This window comes from Exophiala bonariae (assembly GCF_035927105.1).
Source record: "Exophiala bonariae strain CCFEE 5792 chromosome Unknown scaffold_7, whole genome shotgun sequence".
In the NCBI taxonomy this organism is placed as follows: domain Eukaryota; kingdom Fungi; phylum Ascomycota; class Eurotiomycetes; order Chaetothyriales; family Herpotrichiellaceae; genus Exophiala; species Exophiala bonariae.
In genome coordinates, this window is record NW_027042482.1 from 831,920 (window position 1) to 849,864 (window position 17,945).

The window sequence follows — 17,945 nt, forward strand, 5'->3', positions numbered from 1 at the left end:
ATGTGTACGAAGTGTCAAGGAAGCTTCAGTGATTGTTGGCCAATTCGACCGGAGGGAAACGTCTTGATAGATCGCTCTTCCACCTTAATACGCCGGGGTTGCAGTCTGGACCGCGTGACTAGTTAGCAACGTGACTTAAGAACGTCTCACCATCGTGTTGAACAACCTTCTCCAGCACCTCACAATCGTGGCTCCATCTTCTTTGTTGCGATTGTGAGCTAGATGATCAACGATCCCACGGAAAACAGATCGTTTACTCTGCTCGAAGTATCCGCAAAATTCCGTGACAGGAAAGATGGCGGTCAGGATAGAATTTGTGGTTCATCCTGGTCGCCCCGAGTCTCCCTCATACGAGTAAACCATGAACCCCACGACCACCAGTCTCAGTGCCGAGGGTAACTTTCAAGTTTCCAATAAGCTAGCCCAAATAAACTTCGCCGGTGTGAACCAAAGGAAGTATGTTCCAAGGGGATTCAAACTAGCCAAGTGTTGGACTTCCCGATCCTCAAACACAGTATCACCAATCGGCATGTTTACAGCACCAAAAGTCCCCATTATTGAGGAGATGAAAATGACTTGAAAGACTGGAGGACGCGACGAGATCGTGCGGTTCTTGATCGTCGGATTCAATAGTACCTTGGTAGTATCTGATACTAATCGGACAATATTCCCACTGTCTGGGTCATTGTGAACACGATCAAGTCTCGTTTGAAATGCTGTGCGAAAGCGTAAATGGCCATAGTGTTATGATTAGTCCCGTCCTCTGCCATAGTATCATTGACCATCCTGGCGGCTTGAAGTGTGGATTGACAAGGTAGTAAGGCTATAAGCGATCTCTGCTGTTTCCAATCGAAAGCAGTCAGACGAGTATCGGTGGCTCCCAATTCGATCGGAGCGGGCTGGATCTGCACATCGGATCGAGTGTTGATTTGAGGAGCGACGGATGATCGCCACTAGGCGTTAATCATAAGAATGTTCGTTAGGCTTGAATACACTTCTCGAATTCTCTGTAGTGCCGATTGCAGTGCCACAAGGTCAAATCGGGGTTGGGAAAGCGCGAACAGAGAGGTGCCACGGACAGACAAATCTGTTTAAAAGGGCCCGGAGAATGTTTCCACTAGTTGTATGCAATTGAACTGGCAAAATTTAAACCTAGGTGTGACGTGGAGACAATATCCTCAACGGCAGGTTGTGCTGTGAGAGCAATATCCGCTTTGCAGATTTTGCAAGTTAGTGGACTCTCTGGAAGGAGTATGAGTGCCCTGGCACGAAATTAATGAACCGGAGGATAATTAGGTATGGGTGAGTTTGGGCCACCCATGCCGATCTTGGCCAGTCGCCTCCGTCACGGTTCACTACTACAGCTGTCAGCTAAAAGGTGACAAGGTGAACTGGCTTTGGTTAACGATATCCGGGCTGCGAGAAGCCCTGCTGTGCGATGTGTTCGATGCTCGATCGCACTTTGAGTCAATGAAGCGTCGCACCTACCTGAGAGGCTCTGGCACTGGTTGTGGGTATCCAGGAAAACGACGGAGGTGGTGTGTTCTTCCGAACACGGCGCGCCTGCTGACAATTCATGTCCAAACCCCGAATACGTATGAATTTGAAGCATGGAGTCGCAAAGTGACCCTCGAAGCGACCTTGGAGACTCCAAGCAAATATTCATGGAAACCCTGCGAAGACAAAGCTCGCTGAAAAACGAATTCGTATCTAGCAAGGAACAAATGATGTCCAGTGATTGATATCATCCAGGGCGTTTCAGGGATTGGAGGCATTCAGGTGACACAACCACAGACACGAACATATTCACCATGTGGTCGCACAGCGAATCCGGCCAAAACTCTGGTCTTTGCCGCGTGACACACTGTTTAGCGTTGTCACAGTTTTTCGTCACCGAAAGCGGGCTTTGGCGCGGTCATTTCGACACCGAGTGATACAAACTTCATAGGCTTCCACCACCGATCGATCGGAAAGCAAGTCTCCCACCACAATGAGTGGGATTGGGTTCAGGCGCTCAACATACTTGAATCGTTGCAAGCTCTAACCGGGCAAGGAATTGACTTTCGGCACTGGACACTCGTACCGATTTCAAGTCTCATTTGTACATACTTCGTACCGGGCTTGCGAAGTCTGTTGGTAATCGAACATTTCTGCGAACCTAGAGGCAGAAGTCAAGTTGGGACTGGTGAGTTTAGAACAAGCTCAGTAACCTCTGCTGACACATACACTGTCAGGATTTACGGCCTGAGCTCGAGAGTTTGAAGCGAAAAACCATGTGAAAGTGGCACTTAGAGTTGAGACAAAGACGGAGTGGTCTCAGGATGAAGGTTCAAACTAAGATAGAACTTGGAAGATATCAGTTTAGTGGTGGCGAGGAGACAGCTAGTCCTAAACGAGGCCGGTACCGAGGTGAAAGAGATTATCTATTTTACGCAGTAGCTCAAGATACGAATAGAACTTCGTAAGAAGGTAAGCTCGGACTGTCCTGTCCTTCGTCCTTAGGCTAGTGAGGGATAGAGTTCGTCTACTTCTCGGGTTGGGTAATTGAAGATTGTGTTTTGCGGCTATCAACCATACAGACCTAATACGAGCAGTGATTGTGGTGATAATTGGTATTGGTGCCTGTCACGGAGCTGGCAGTGGTGTAGAGTTATGCCCTTTCTAGGAAGCACAAACACATATCATGGAATGCAGTGAACGGCCGCATATCGCGAGAGTCGTTTTGGTGCCATCATTGGGTTCGTGCCAACTTCACAAATGAGCGACTCGTTTGTGCTCCCTGATGGTTCCTCACTCAACTGCAAGTCGGCGACCAGCAGGGCCACTGCGATCACCATGCCAACTTCCATTTTTCTCAACCGGAGAAGTAATGATCATTCCCACACTTGGCGGTAGTGTGGCCACCGGCACGAGGGACAAACACACAGCACGGAGCACTGATGTACCAGAAGGCACCGCAATGGATGCTCACTGGCCTGGTTGACGAATACGGCGTTACAATATTGTTCCTGCTCATGGTTCATGTTACTGTACCCGTAGAACGACGAGCACCTGATCCTAGTCGCTTGATGGGATGGCCTGTGGTCAGGGTAACAGGCATCCTGTCCATCTTCTCAACAATTCTTTTGTATCCTATGTAGGAAAATCCTGCCTCCGATCTTGAGATGAGTGGTTTGCTATTTACGCCTAGAGCATGTCAAGTTACAGATTGATAGACGTCTGCTAGCCACCCAGTCAAAAGCAGTAGCGAGGTGCATCAGTGGTCATTTGGGAAAGCATGGCCGTCCCGAGCTGTGATATTTGCAAGTATAACCGGCCGTTATCTGTCAAGGGGGTCGGTGCTTTGACGCTAACTGGATGGATGAACTACGGAGGACTCGTAACGATGTGAATCTCCCCTTTCTGACAGGCCACGCTTCTGCAGGTCGCCTACGGAGTAGAGGCTTTGAACTTCACAATGGCCCTTTTCGTCCCAGACCCACGCCGCACGGTAGTTGCATTGCATAACGAAATCACGTTTGCTTCTTCTGGATTCCCCGAAACAGCATCTAATTTCCTGCCATACTGTTGGCTCGTGTGCATCTAGATCATTAAGACGGATTCCGTGTCTGGATGAAGGAGGCGTTAGTCATCATTGTATCCGGGTGGAGGCAATGGAGGGGGATTTCATTGTAAATACATACGATGATCAGCTTTCCTGGCTAAGAAAAATGTAGACAGCACCTTTGACCTTGGCCACATCTGCCAATCCACCGTTTACCCTTCTCGATAAGGCAGAAGAAGATCGTGGGCATTGCGCGTTGCGCGATAAAATAACATACGATACGAAACCTACCTCTTGCCGTGGTTCATGATCTACGAAAGATTCGCGATCGCGCCGTGTCAAAACTTTGATGGATCACAGTGATAAAAGGTCTCGCTTAAGAAATCAAACTCCCGTACTACCCGTGCGGATGGTGGCATCATCGGAGTACAGAAAGTGAATTCCAACTCCACTAGATCCTTGCCAGAGACCTCGACACTTGGCCGGAAATTTGGCACACTTTCACAATGCCCACTCCCTGCTCCATGCATGACCTGGGGACTTTGCCAGAACACTGGCATGCCACCTTTGCATTCCAATCAGGAAGCTATACAACCCCATGGCCAGCCGGTAGATGCAAAGGATAGGATTACTAGTGTCACTTCGTGGATTAGCCGGCATGATCTCGTGCAACCCCACATACACTGGCGTTATTCCACTACCCAAGACCGCTCCAACCACTAACTCGGCAGGCCCTGACGTGGACTTAATGAGCTGGCTGCAGGTGTGAAGCCGCTGCACCCACGTCGATTGGAAACGACCATGAAAGTTATTGGACGAGTACTAGCGGTCGAAGTGATCACCTCCACGCCAATACCACCAAACGCGGGCGCGGGGTCCCGCTGTCGCAACATCCGAAATAAGTTGCTGTCTGGCCAGAATCAAAAGGGTATGGTGCGTGACGATGTGTGACACTGATCGAGGTCTGTGACAGGATTTCTCCCAAACTAAGACATAGCCGGAGTCCAGGCTCCGGGGTTGGAAACGGAGCTATCTCATATTCGGCCAGGAAAGGCGAACGCACGGACCAGTGTGCTCATTCCCGGCGGGTGTCTTTCCGGAATATCAACCTTGGTAATCACGTCAAACGTTCTGGTCCTCGAGGATCGACTACGGAGCACACTTGCATTTGAACAGTGTATGCTTTTCTTGAATAGTTCTGCAAACCTCATTGTGTGCAGTCCGGAATACTGACAGATGGTCAGGATCGGAATTAGTTTGATCTCGTCTGGCGTCAGAGGCAGTTGTGTGGCCACGCATCTTGGTGGCAAGCGTAGCCGTACTCGTACGGACAATCAAAGCGGGAAGGTAACTGAAGCCTCAAAGTCAGATGATCGGCACAACCTTGAATACTTGGTACAGGCCACCAATGAATAGAGTGTAATCTCATTTCCAGCATGACTGAACGCCGCCACCGACGAGCATTTCAGACGCTATCAAGGTAATGTGACATGTACATCACAGTTCGACTCTGTCTACAAACCCATTGGCAACAATTTCTACGAGTGCTTCGGAGTGATAATACCCTGCGTTGAGGCACGGTCCGTAGTAGATACCCAGGTATCCGTTCGGGAGGTCTCGCCACAGCCTGAGCGATCACGAAGTGGGACGGCATCACGCAAGAGATAACATTCTCCTTGACGACAGGTTGATCTCTTTTAGTTGAAACAGAGCCCCGTTCGTTGAACAGGAGGAAGCCCTGTCTTTGTATTTCGTCGCCGTATCTCCCTGTGTTGCGAGCTATAGCCTGCCCTAGTTGGAAGGGACACCCTAGGAGACCGCTCCAAATATATGTCAGCTAAGGTTCGCACTCTCTGTAATCGAGTTGTGGGAGTTAGGGCCCGCTGGAAATCGAAGGACGGTGGACCGATAGTCTTCGGCAATCGGGTTCGTAGCAGCCATCGATACGAAATAACGGCTTGGAGAATTATCAGAGAAACTGGTTTACTGAGTTTACTAGCAAGACATTTGCAACCATGAAAGAACCTTGATCTACGTGAGAGACGTACGAATACGGAGTGCCGCATCTGCACTCAAGCATAACCCCTCAGGCTTCAGCTAAAGTACGTCGTCAACTGGCGCCCCACGCAAACTTGCATCGGTGACCCTAGTTCTGCATTATACTGCTACTTGTGATGCAATCTACCGGTGGGGGGGGGACTCCTACTAACGATAGCACTCCATTCTTCCCTGGTGGGCAGAAGATGGATGTTACGACGAAGTATTTCGATTTTCATTATTACATGGGATGATGGCAGAATGACGGGAGACAACCGCATTGCTCGCTGTGATGATTGAGGGTGCATTGGAGATTGGCGACCTTTCTCAGGACATTATTATCTCATCATTACTCTCCAGTTTTGAATCAGGTACGAACTCTTCCCATTCTTCCTCACTATGGAGGAGTAACTCCCTTGCCCTGCTTTCAGTCTCGATCGAGATTGAATGGCGCGGTGGAGTAAGACTTAGATAATTCTTTCATGGCCCCCTATCATTGGACTAATTTGAAGCATGTCACTGACTACAAGGATTTCAGCAGGTAAAGGCGAACTAAAACTCAAGTTTCTTAGCAATTTTGGGTGATGGGGGTGATCGCACTCAAGCTCACGAGGCTCAGTTTCCGACCCAACATTGCCAGCACATCACAACTCTGATCGTCACCTCCCAGTAGTCCCATATCTCGTATCTGTGAACCTACAAGTGTCAACTTCAGGGATGATAGCTGCAGCCTGGCTGTAAGCTCCTTGTATCTGTTCGTACCGGTCGGCCCGTCTCTGGAATCGGGACAACAGTCACTCGTGTAAACTAGTGGTCTGATTCTCCATTGTCTCACGCTAATGATATGTGCTTCAGCGGTTGCCCCTCTTGAATGCAATCTGTCACAATGCACGGCAGTTACCTCGCACTTTCAGCATCCATGCATTAGGCCGTATTTCGCGAGGGGTAGTTTCCATTAACATGATTAATTCAGTGATAACCATCGATGAAAAAGCCCGATCTCTGATTACCTCGGGTATTGCAGGATATAAACGATGTATAAAGTTATGGCAATGTCCTGGGTTGGCAGTACTCGGCTACCCTATCCGGATACCAGGATACTCGTGTGGCGGCTTCCATGCTCCTGAGTGCCTGTGGCATGGATTGGGAATATCTCCACGGCGGCCAGGATCTACTGAGGTTCCCCAACCCGGGGACTCGACGCAACATTTCTTGGATTTTGACGCTGCCTCGTACTCAAGTCAACCACATGCAGGAGACTCGTAACATTTCTGCGTGTGACTTCACCTTCCTGTCGGGATTGCACTAGAGACTCGAGAGTCATTCGCCCCCGGCTAAAATCCTGGCGTAAAGCTGGGCAAATCGGCGATGCGAGGTATTTCCTTCCCGTCCTCTGAAAATCGAACCCAACCACGTTTTTTTGAACCAATTATCAGCACCAGGAGTGGCGCCGAAGCGTTGGTCAGGTTGAACGAGCTGCAAGCTGGGATTGATTAGACTTTGTCGGCACAGAGATAGTACTACCATCCACATGGCACGTCCATTTTGAGTGAATTTGTTCGAAGGGCCATGTCGGGAGCGAGGAATGTGGGTGCACTGGCAATGATGCCTACTGGCACGGTTTTGAGTGCCTCAGCTTGCATGTCTGCGTCTGTTGGAACTTGGAACCGACGTTGTTGGTGGTCAGAACGATGGGCTGACTGTAGCTTAATCCGTCAATCCCTACTTCCAATCCTCCGCGATATTGGGATTTACCAGGACAATCAGGGTCTTTGGCGCGTTTTTACACCGTCGGCTGTTTCTAACTCTGGATTTGGTCATTATCACAAAACCCAGTACCCCATCGTTGACCCTTTAATTTGATAGTATACTATTCGCAAAGCTCACTGAGAACACCGAACTGTGCCAACAATTGTCGTTCCAAATATGCGAGAACCTATACACGCGGAGGCACGCTGGTATGGAGCCGCGGGCGTTTGCCCACGGAGATGCTCATCCATGGGACCATGACTAGGCAAGATCCTGGTATCTCGCCTCAAAAGAAGAGCATAGTAAGTTACTCGTAGTAACTTGTATTCGATCTATATTTTGTATGGCGAGACAGATCGTGCTTTAAGCCTACCAACTCTGACCTAGTAATAATTAGCCGTGCCGTGGATCGTAGCGAGTGAACTCCAGTTGATGCGAACCAAGGGCCCCTGGGTCCAGCATGTAGCACTTGCTACTTGCCACTTGCTGTGTACTATTCGTATGTACACAGTGCATTGCCGATATCACGTAAATCTTCTGGTCCAAATTCGCCAAAAGAACGCCACAAATGCCATATCGGTCCAGAATCTGCAACAGGATAATAATGGTCAGTTTGACACCATTCCTGAAGCGCTCCTAGTTTTGATATCAACACAATAACAATATGGAGTCCAGTGCCCTGATGCGGCCTAGTTTGCACCTCAAAAGGTATGCTCTTGCTCAATCAAACAGCCCACGAGAGAGACTCGGGAGATCCTCAACTCGTCTCTTGCTGCCTGTCCGGCTACACTGTGCACATGGTGAGATTTCTAGCATCTTCCAGACTTGGTCCTTGCCCATGATTGGAATCCACACAGCGATGCTAGTAGTAGTGGCATGAACTAGGGCGATAATCAGTCCTGTAGTACGCCTCGCCGTAGTCCCCCGATTGTAGCTCCCTCCCATGTTGGACCTTGGAGTTTGATCATTGACATTCTTCAACCCCGCAATCTAGATCAGACTACGGAGTACCACAAGAATTCAAGCATGCGACTAATTAACCTGACGGTAGGCCTCAGGCAGTCTAGGACCTGTCAGACAGTGCAATTCACTGAACGATCGTCAACCTCCCGTCCAGCTTCAGGCTATTAATGCTCCACAACAAGTCTCCGACTCGTGCAACACAGTCGCAGACTCGTACATCATCTTACTTTCCTGTGAGCACTCGGCTAGGAGCTGAAACCCGTCACGGGCTGCCTCTTGACGCAGCTAGGGGAAGCCCTGCACATGAGCTCGGCATCCGGAGCATGCCTGAGGCGCTCGCTTTTGCAGATTAGAGATTTGTCTTAGTTGGGCTATTGGGCCAAAACGTTTTGGTTCTCCCTACTGCGCGGCAAGATGCCAGGCACTAATCCAGTTCTTCAAATCTGGGACGCACTTGCGCTTCGGGGTCGCAGGAATGTGAGCACTGCCAGGAGCCGAGTACTCCTACGAATACTCCGTGGATGCAAACTACACCCAGTCCACGATGCAGGAAATTCCGCATGACAACGTAACGTAAGCGTAAGCCTGATGTTGCCGCCCGGGAAGACGTTGAGATATGTCGGCTGTTGCTCTTTTCATTCCCAACAGCGCTTGAGCAACTCGGAAGGGTGCTGCACCCATCATTACCTTGCTAGCTGCTACCATTCCGCCAGCACAAGGGATACTCATTCCTCACCCGGGCTACAAGACGACAACCCTGAACTAGTGCAACCCTAGCGAGGCTCGTTTTCCCACCACGACTGTGGCTCGTGTTACTAGCCAACTACTGTAGGCTAAATGGGGCCTTGCACATTGGAATACAACGGATACCTCGTACCTAATCGTCAATAAGGAAGAGCGTGTCTGCAGGTGCCTAACAGGCCGAGACCCGTCTTGGATTTGTATGATTTCTTTACCTCCTGACCTGTCACGCCCACTACTCACGTACGTTTTCATGCCCTGATCTTTTTTGGCGGAGGCCGGCCTCGTCTGGAAACCGCCCATCCATCCATCCAGCAACTCTCCCCACAAATATTGGTCCATGGCCCATGATGCACATGCCCCTGTCTGAACGCCTTGTCCGCTCCGAGACTCCACCACCCGCCCAGGAGTCTAAAAGTAATAACACATCCCAGTCATCGACCCGTTGAAATCGTAATCCCTGTCGCAAGCGATCATCAAGGATCAGGATGGTGCGCGACTGGTCTGCCGGAACATGAAAATTCCACGAGGGCACCATTAAGTGCCCCCTCCCATGCGCACTACTTGACCACCTGTTCTTGGCCACTAATCCATGCAGACCCTACCATCTTTCGATGCTGTGCAACCAGAGAGGTTAGCTCTCCACAGGACGGGCGAACAGAAGGCTCAGGCCTTTTCTACCCGTCCCTTGTTGCTCCTCGAATCTCATTTGATCTGGGTTACGCCACTTTCTTGGACAGGACTGTATTGATGACACCCCAGTTTCTATCATCTGCCACACTGCTCTCTTCCCACCCCGTATTTGTCTGAGCCGACACCCACATGCTGTTCGGCGATTCGACCTCATTGTTCGCCTCTGCCGTTGGATCCAACTCAAGTTCCGTCAGAAAAAAGAGTCTGCTCACCCACCTGTTCAATTGCCGCAGAAAAGACCAACCTTAAGTGTCAGACTCAACTACCTCATCATTACTATTCCGTCTTGCCGACTTTCATCACCCATCCGCCTTACCTGGTTACACGGAAGCATTTGGCTTACATACACGAGTGTTGAAACACTTCGACTTTATACGAATGCTGTACTACAAAGGCCCGTGGTCAGGTGGTGGTCAACAATCGCGCAGTATTGGGCTTCCACGCAAGTGATATCGTGAAACGTTTGGCGACGTTATCTGGGACCTGCAATGCAGCAGACCTATAAGTTTTTGTGGAGTCGAATCGTTCAGCACAAAGCCTGCTGACTGAAAGGCCGGACGAGAAGTTGTCAATCCTACTTGACCTTTCGTACTTGATCACTGGATACGGTAGATCCCCCAGTCGATCCTACAATCAATACAGCAAGGTTGGCCTCAATCTTTGTCAAGGGCTGGGGAGTACTTGAACATTGACTGGTGTCACGGAAGCGAACTATCCTACGAGTCTAGGGCACCGGCGAACCAGATTGATATGGCCACTACTCTTGCGCTACCCTTCAATTCACGTTCGAAAGAGTGGCACCAAACCGAGAATTCCGGACCCTTCTGTTCAACCGTCCCGCAACCCACCACGTCCTTGCGGCACTCTATGGCTCATCCGCCCATGGACACTCAGTCCGTGGGTAGCCAGGTTGCACAAAAGCCTCGATTGCCATCTTTCAGCAATTTCCTCTCAGGCACTGGTCGTCCTGACTTGAATTTTACACCCCATGGTCCAGTATCGAATCGAAACGATTCAGCACATCCCCAATTGATCAAGACAAATCACAACCGCCCCCCTCTAGGACACCATGTACCCCAGCAGGCAGCATACAGTCCTCCTGACCCCAGTGTTCTGCAGCATCTGGATCAAGTCTCACGACGACTGTCGGTCCAGCAGTCACCTGTACGACCTACGTTCTGGCAAAATAGCAGTCCCAATTCTTTAGAGAGGCACGCACCATTGCCTCCCCACCTGTCGCAGTTGTCCCCACCTGAGCATGGCTACGGGCGTGTGGTTGTAGGTGAGAGGACAGTTCCGGGCAAGGGAATCTGCTACATTTACGACGACGGCACCATGTGCCAGAAGATCATCAATGGCGATGCTGTCAATCCCAAGTGGGGCACAACCAAGGCTGGTAAACCAAGGAAGCGTTTAGGTCAAGCGTGCAATACATGCAGAGAAAAGAAGGTTGTTCAAAACCTCACATCTAATACTATAGATTCATCTACTGACTCGAACGTCCAGATTAAATGTGATCCGAGTGTACCAAAATGTGCACAGTGCCAAAAATTCGGTCGTGAGTGTAAGTTTGAGTCAACGTGAGTACTTCCATGCCTCTATAAAATTCAGAGATACTTATCAAGGAAAGTGCACGCACCAACCCGAAACACTCTACAAATGGACAATCGGGAACACCCAGCAGTCCGTCAGAAATGGCTGGTGAACGATACTCCCCTCGAAGGGGTTCAACAGCATCCTCCGAACCTTCACCTAGTGACCATATCAGCTTGCAGCAAGGTGTCAAGTCCTCGATGCCAGTGCACAGTCTCTTGTCACCCACGTCAATAGATGATGCAGTCCAAGATGAAGCCACAAACCTCTCGCCGCCAGCCAAAAAAGCCAGATTTTCCGCTTCTCCTCGTCCTGTCTCAGATAGACGACCTTCAGATGCTGCAGGAGGCGAGGTTTTACCGGGGTTGATATCCTCACCAGCCTCCACAGCCAACTACTCCTGGAAGACCGATCCTTATGAGCTCGATCGGGATCTGACATTGTACCTACTCAGTAGATACTTTTATCACATTGGATGTGCTACTGACTGCACCATCCCACGGAAGCCATTTACGCACTGGGTCACGACCTGTACAAATAAATCCTCAGCAGATCTGATGCTAATCTATGCAATGCTGGCCATGGGTGCACTGTTCTCTCGACGACGTGATCTGCAGTTTCATTATCAACTATTTACAGATGTCGTGCAAGAAGCTGTTCTGAAGAATGGCGACATCTTCAGCCTCCAATTGATACACACCAGGCTCATCCTCTCCTTGATTGCATTCTCCCAAGGTCAGTATAACCGAGCATTGGAGTATACGGGGTCAGCCAGAATAACTTCGTGTGGCTTGAACTACAACATGGAAGAAGGGGTCTGTGCTATCACGTCTCCTGATGAACTCGTGTTTGGCTTCGATCGAGCTATGACCATTGAGTGCAGAAGAAGGACATTCTGGACAGCATACATTATGGAGTGCTTTAATGGATGCTGCTCAGCTTCTGTGCGAGCTGTTTACCGATCGGATTGCCATTTACGGCTGCCGTGTGAGCAGTCGGCGTTCGAGAAAGGCAATATCCCTTTGGTGGCGTTCGACTTGGCTCTGGGTGTGGACAGCAGCCGATCAGGTTACAACTCTGGCACAACAGGCCAAGTTGGCCTTCTCGGCTACATGGTGGAGATGGCGACAATATTCAACGAGGTTGTTAGCAAAATCAGCCGTTCCAGAACACATTTATCAGAGGGGTATAATACCTCACTGGACACATTTTGCCGCGACGTAATGGCGCGTCTTGAGGTATGGGATCAATTCCTGGACAAAACGGTGAACAGGCCTGGCACTGATAAGGACAACTACGAACCAATGAGCGGGCCTCGTATCCTGTACCACTATACTGCGATGCTACTGCATCGCCATGTCTGCCATGCGAAAATGGATTCGCAATCGATCGTCGCTCATGTCAGAGAAACGTATAGGCACGCACAAGCTATACTGGAGAATGTCCAGCGTGTGAGCAACGAGGAGAAGAGAGATGCTCCAATGGCCAGGCTTGCAGCCATGAGTCCTGTAAGCGGATTTGCAATTGTCGAAGCATTGGACACGATCACGGCGGCCGGTACTCTGTACGATCTCATGGATATGGGAGGACAGGTCATGTCATCGATTTCGATGGGTTTGGAAGCCCTCGAACGCCTGACCGATTACTGGCAAAGTGCGCGCCTACAACGAGATATAACGAAGGAAAGATTGAAATTGCTACTCAACGCAACCAAGCGAGCATCTGACTTCAACGGTGCATATTATTTCGGCGAACCCATGCAGAGTCCGTTTGGACCCGAGCAAGATATAGTGTACGGGTTGAGTCGTATGCGCTACTTCCAAGCATTAGGATGGGCGGATAGAATCCACAGCGACGGCGATTTTCACCGACTTTGAAGGGCAAAAGCGAGCAGCAATCAGCGCGGCGGGGATGTGGATTTGGAAACCAGACAAAAAGGTGCTAATGAGTGAAAATATGATTTTACGAGAAGAGAAAGAAAGGACAAAGGGGTGGGAGATTTCGATCCGGCATTCTGGACTGTCAGTCAGCACGGCAAGCATTCATTATATACCCCCTTTTCAAGACCCACAGCACGGCACATTTCAGGAGCAAACGCGACGGGAGGAATTGGTCTGTTGAATGATTTGAAAACTCGCATAGTAATCAGTCTTTGACTATTCATCATCAAGGCTCACGGAATTTTGTTTGGAGCCAGACAGCCATAGCATTTAGTACCATTCATCTCCAGAAACCTAGAATGACATTATCTTTTGGAGACGTTGAACCTCAGGTTTGAGACTTGATGGCCAGGTTGGCATGGAAACTCAGCCTCGACAGCGCCTTGGGAAGCCTTGCCTAGAAACCTGGGGTGCTGGTAGACTAGAAAAAAACCGTTTTTAAGGCCCCCCTGGCATGTTGTAGGGTTTCTCGAGGGTGGCGCACCCCCTCCGTGTGAGAATATCCGTTTCCGAAGTGTGTCACTGTGCAGCCGTTGAACATCACGTGTCAGTGGATACCGGGAAGCTCGGCAAGCGGTGGGGGAAGCTTTTGCTTGGTTTGGATGCCTCTTTCTCCGCGGTCAGCTTCGGTTGCTTGCCTCGGGCCGGGCGTCGCCCGCCACTTGCCTGGACTTCCCTGAGGCTCAGGCTCAGGCTTGTTCAACTGCTGCTCAGTGCTCACCCACCCAGAACACGTATAGGCTTAGTGGTGCCAAGCCTCAGGATTACCCAGTGCTTATCCGAACGAGCTCTCAGCCATCCCATTTCTCACCACGTGTTTTTTTATTTCGCACCCTTTCCGTGCTGACCTGCTCGTCGGTGTTGGAGCTGACCATGCTGTGTTTCCGATGAACAAAATCCGAAACGGCCGAAAAGTTGAGGAAATTCCCCTCATCCAGCTGTCTGTAAGATTGAGCCTTGCCTGATGATGATGATGATGATGAATGGGTGGATACAAATGTAAGTTCAAGGCAGGCGATAGTGAAACCCATGGTATGAGGGCATCTCATCTGTCGCTTTTTGAGCGTGTCAGCCTAGCTCCTCGAACGGAGGAAGGAAACTGCTGTACCCAAATCATGTGTTCCATCGCAACCATAATGGTGGCTACACCAAATCCATGCAGATCACACATTGCCTTATTCCGAGACCTCAATGGTAAGGCCCCACCACGAATGCCATCTTCGTCTAACTCTGGAGCGAACATCATGGTCAATGGTTCAGACTGAGTGGTTGAGTGGTGTGCGTGGAGATTTACCTGTCAGACTGTGCCATTGCGCAGTGTTGGCCTGGTCCCCTTTGCTATCCAATCCATTTTCTGTAATTTTGCCGTTCTGATGTCGTGCATCATCTTGGTCCGACCATACTGGGTGAAGACAAACAATCATTCTGGATTGGGATCGTTGCCACCTCTTTTCAAGCATGGAGTCTCCCAACACTTTTCTGAACGATGGTCGGGATTTGTCTTCGATGAAATCGATACTGCAATACTTCAAGCCTGCTGCAGTATCTGCTTTATCATTTACAAATGTTAGGCCAAGAGGGGAAATCGTCCTATTTGAATCCCTTCCTTGGGTCGAATAGGACGATGAATCCCACCTCCTCCTTACACCTCCCTGTCACTCTCATCGATGCTGTTATTCCAGGCTACTCATTTCTAGCGCAAGTCTTACTAGACCTCGGGATCGACATCTCAGTCATTGTTTCCTTCATCGCCTTTGTCGGATGTGCTTGGACTGCCCTACGCTTTGCTTTTACACCAATCAGTGTATTAATACTGGAGAGTCTAAGCTCCTCTGTGACAGTGGAGGAATGGGATCCTATTTTCAAAGACATGCTCAATTGGGTGGCTGCGAATAGACGATTACAAAACATCCGCCTCCTTCGAGCGTCTAGCCCTCGGCATTATGACGATGATTTTGATGATGCCAATCTAGGGGATGAGCATAATCTGAGGTCACATGAGAAGCATGTCGAAGACATCATCTTCAACTTCAATGATTGGGCAGCTCGTGCACCCCCAAAGTTTCAACCACATCGATCTTCGGGATTTTTCTGGCACAAGAGACGGATTTTCCGTATTACTCGCAACAAAGAGCGAGTGGCTAGCGACTGGAGTCTCGCCGTTCATGAAAGAGAGTGGCTCACAATATTAGTCCTGGCGTTGTCCGCGCAGCCTGTCAAAGATCTGATCGAAGAAGCTCGAGAATATCACCTGCGACAACTGACCTCGACAACAATAATTCAAAGGCCGACTCCGAAAGCTCAGCGTGGCCGCAGAAATGTTTGGACAACAGTCGCCACTCGACCCAGCAGGTCAATGGCAACGGTCGTGCTCGAGAGTAGCCAGAAAGCCGCTATCCTCAAGGACATCAACGACTTCTTGCATCCACGGACTGCTCGATGGTACAGCAATAGGGGAATTCCGTACAGACGCGGGTACTTGTTCCATGGCCCTCCTGGGACGGGTAAGACGAGCTTATCATTTGCTCTAGCGGGCGTGTTTGGGCTTGACATATATTGTCTCGCTCTATCGGAAATATCGCTCAGTGAAGAAGACCTCATCCTGCTGTTCAATAGTCTTCCTAAACGATGCATTCTCCTTCTAGAAGACATAGACAGTGCTGGAGTGACTGGGAAATTACGACCAGAAGCAGAGCAGGACACGGATATATCAGAACTCCACATAGTGGAGAAAAATGGCAACGCGTCAAAACCACGTCCCAACAAGGAGAAATCGAAAAAGAAATCAAAGAAATCCAAACACTCGAAATCTAGGGGAGACATCCATCTGAAGGCCGTCTCAAAACCGAACACGATCACGCTCTCTGGACTCCTCAACGCCATTGACGGTGTCGCTTCGCAAGAGGGCAGGGTGCTTATCCTGACCACCAATCATCCAGAGAAACTGAACGAAGCATTGGTCCGACCTGGTCGCGTGGACCTACAGATAAAATTTGACCTTGCAAACAAGCAACAGATCAAGGATTTGTTTCTCCGCATGTACTGTCCGGATCCACGCGATGTCACTCAGCATCCGACGAGGATCAGTCAGATTCTCCCGACTCAGGCTGAGACAGTGAATCCTTGGGAGACCCTTCATGACTCCAAACCAAAGAGCACCCCTTTTGCGACAGTATCCCTTGCCCAAGTACCTCCCCTGACACAATCGTCTGATATACAAGCTCCTTTGAAACCTTCTACACCCACAATCCCGCCACTAAGTACTCCGTCACCAGAAGCGAAAGACTTCAGTGACATATCAACCCTCGCAAACAGCTTCGCGACTGCATTGCCGGAGTTGACGTTCTCACCGGCAGAAATTCAGGGGTTTCTTCTGATACGGAAGAACGACCCGCAGCAAGCGGTGCTTGAGGTCTCGGAATGGCGTGATTCAGAGCTGGCGAAAAAGGCAGGAAAGACGTCAGAGACCGGTGATAGATCGAAAGATCAGGCTGAGGCTTCAGGCGTCAGCGCTGAGAGCCCATCGAGCATCCGTGTCGAGGACAAGATCGAGCGCGAAGCTCCCAAAGCGGGTGCTGCTCCCGCCATCAGCTTAGGCGTGGCGGACCCAGTCTATGAAGCAACCGAGTCAGACTCACCCACGAAAGCGAACGCTTCAAACGATGCTGAGCAACATGAAGAGCAATATCACGGCGGAGGGACAAGTCCATCACCGCATATACCTCCAAGCAACACCCCGAAACCTGCTGAAGCATGCTCTGAAACTCAAGTCAACACTTCGAACGGTATCACCACCAATCTGCACTCCAACCCAGCGAATGAGGCCTCTTCTCATTCCGCACCAGATGCACCGTTTGAGCCTCCGTCCCCAACGTCTCCGGCGCGCGACGAGAATGAATGTGACACGAGCAGCGGACGCAGCGACAGCGACTCAAGTAGCAGTAGCGATAGCAGCGACGACGGAGTTGGAGAAGAAGAAGAAGACGAGGATGGAAACGATGGCGGAGGCGCCGGTGGCTATGACGACGACGATGATGGTGATATCAGTGACAGCTCGGAGATCCATAATGGACCGCTCTTTGTGGATGGGTCGATGACCCGAGTCACTATGCTTGACTACTGATTGAGTGTTATTGATCATTCGGCGAGTAAGAAAAATTCCCGCGATGCATGTGACGCCAGCTTCATGCGTCTTTGGCACTTGGGGGGTCTTCGACAACGCGAGAGCAAGGGCAAGGGCAAGGGCAAGGGCAAGGACGAGGGTTCTCCGCCCGGAAGTCATACGGATGGATGCGCTTTGGTTATGGGTGGGACAAAATGGGTAGGATATAATAAGATATGAGGGAACGTTATAATAGAATGATATAGAATCACGGGACGGGGGTTTCAGCAATGGCATGGATACGCTGGTTGTCTAAGCTAGGTATGGAGCGGTGGAATAGTGTCCACTCTCATAGCGAGATGAAGAGTGTGATACGCACACGCATCTTGAGGTAGACGTTTGACTCGAAGAGTGGTATCGAGAGATGTAAGTTGAAGGAAAACCGAAATGACCATCTGAGGCCAAAAATGTCGCCAGCGATGTCTCCGAGACGGAGCTTTGAAACTAAGTGCCTGCGGAGCGTCTACGATGGATGGAGAGGGAATTGGAAGGAATGGAAGTCAAGAGAAGAGGAAGCTCAAGC

At 50.1% G+C, this 17,945-nt stretch overlaps 2 protein-coding genes across 2 annotated transcripts; both read left to right on the forward strand.

Moving 5' to 3' along the window:
• Nucleotides 1–10,594: 10,594 nt before the first annotated feature.
• On the forward strand, nucleotides 10,595–13,197 carry LTR84_012314 (uncharacterized protein; the record flags this gene model as incomplete). Its single annotated transcript, XM_064855838.1, has 2 exons — nucleotides 10,595–11,307; nucleotides 11,358–13,197. The coding sequence occupies 2 exons, from the start codon at nucleotides 10,595–10,597 to the stop codon at nucleotides 13,195–13,197; spliced, it is 2,553 nt and encodes an 850-aa protein (XP_064708498.1).
• Nucleotides 13,198–14,884: 1,687 nt separating this feature from the next.
• Nucleotides 14,885–17,383, forward strand: LTR84_012315 (uncharacterized protein; the record flags this gene model as incomplete). The annotated part of the gene is made up of 1 exon (XM_064855839.1): nucleotides 14,885–17,383. The coding sequence occupies one exon, from the start codon at nucleotides 14,885–14,887 to the stop codon at nucleotides 17,381–17,383; it is 2,499 nt and encodes an 832-aa protein (XP_064708499.1).
• Nucleotides 17,384–17,945: the final 562 nt, after the last annotated feature.